Source organism: Dermacentor albipictus, unplaced genomic scaffold (genome assembly GCF_038994185.2).
Source record: "Dermacentor albipictus isolate Rhodes 1998 colony unplaced genomic scaffold, USDA_Dalb.pri_finalv2 scaffold_21, whole genome shotgun sequence".
NCBI lineage: Eukaryota > Metazoa > Arthropoda > Arachnida > Ixodida > Ixodidae > Dermacentor > Dermacentor albipictus.
The window spans coordinates 1682834-1683211 of NW_027225575.1; the positions used below are offsets into that span (position 1 = coordinate 1682834).

Below are 378 nucleotides of genomic sequence, written 5' to 3' on the forward strand. Positions count from 1 at the left end.
ATGCACACCGCCATCCTGGACGCTCTCTCCTCCCTCCATGTCGGACCCCGTGTCCATGCTTACGTCCCCGCGTTCCTCGCCCACCACACAGCCGAAATCTCATACGGCCCACTTTCTTCTCGTTCCTTCTCCCTTGGCAACAAGGGTACCCCCCATGGCTATGTCTTGTCCCCTCTTCTGTTCAACATCACCCTCTTCCCGCTGGCACGTGCTCTACGAGCTATCCCAGCTCGGTCTCATGCTTTCTACACCGATGACACAACCCGCTGGGTGACCAACGGCAATCTTGGCGACATGGAGACCACTCTACAGGCAGGTGTGGACGCGGTAGCGACTCACGCACGGGCCATCGGGTTGAGTTGCTCCCCGACCAAATAG

At 59.0% G+C, this 378-nt stretch overlaps 1 protein-coding gene across 1 annotated transcript; it reads left to right on the plus strand.

Moving 5' to 3' along the window:
- Positions 1 to 378, plus strand: LOC139052323 (uncharacterized). Its single transcript, XM_070529417.1, has one exon. It carries the CDS (start codon positions 1 to 3, stop codon positions 376 to 378), a length of 378 nt encoding a protein of 125 aa, XP_070385518.1.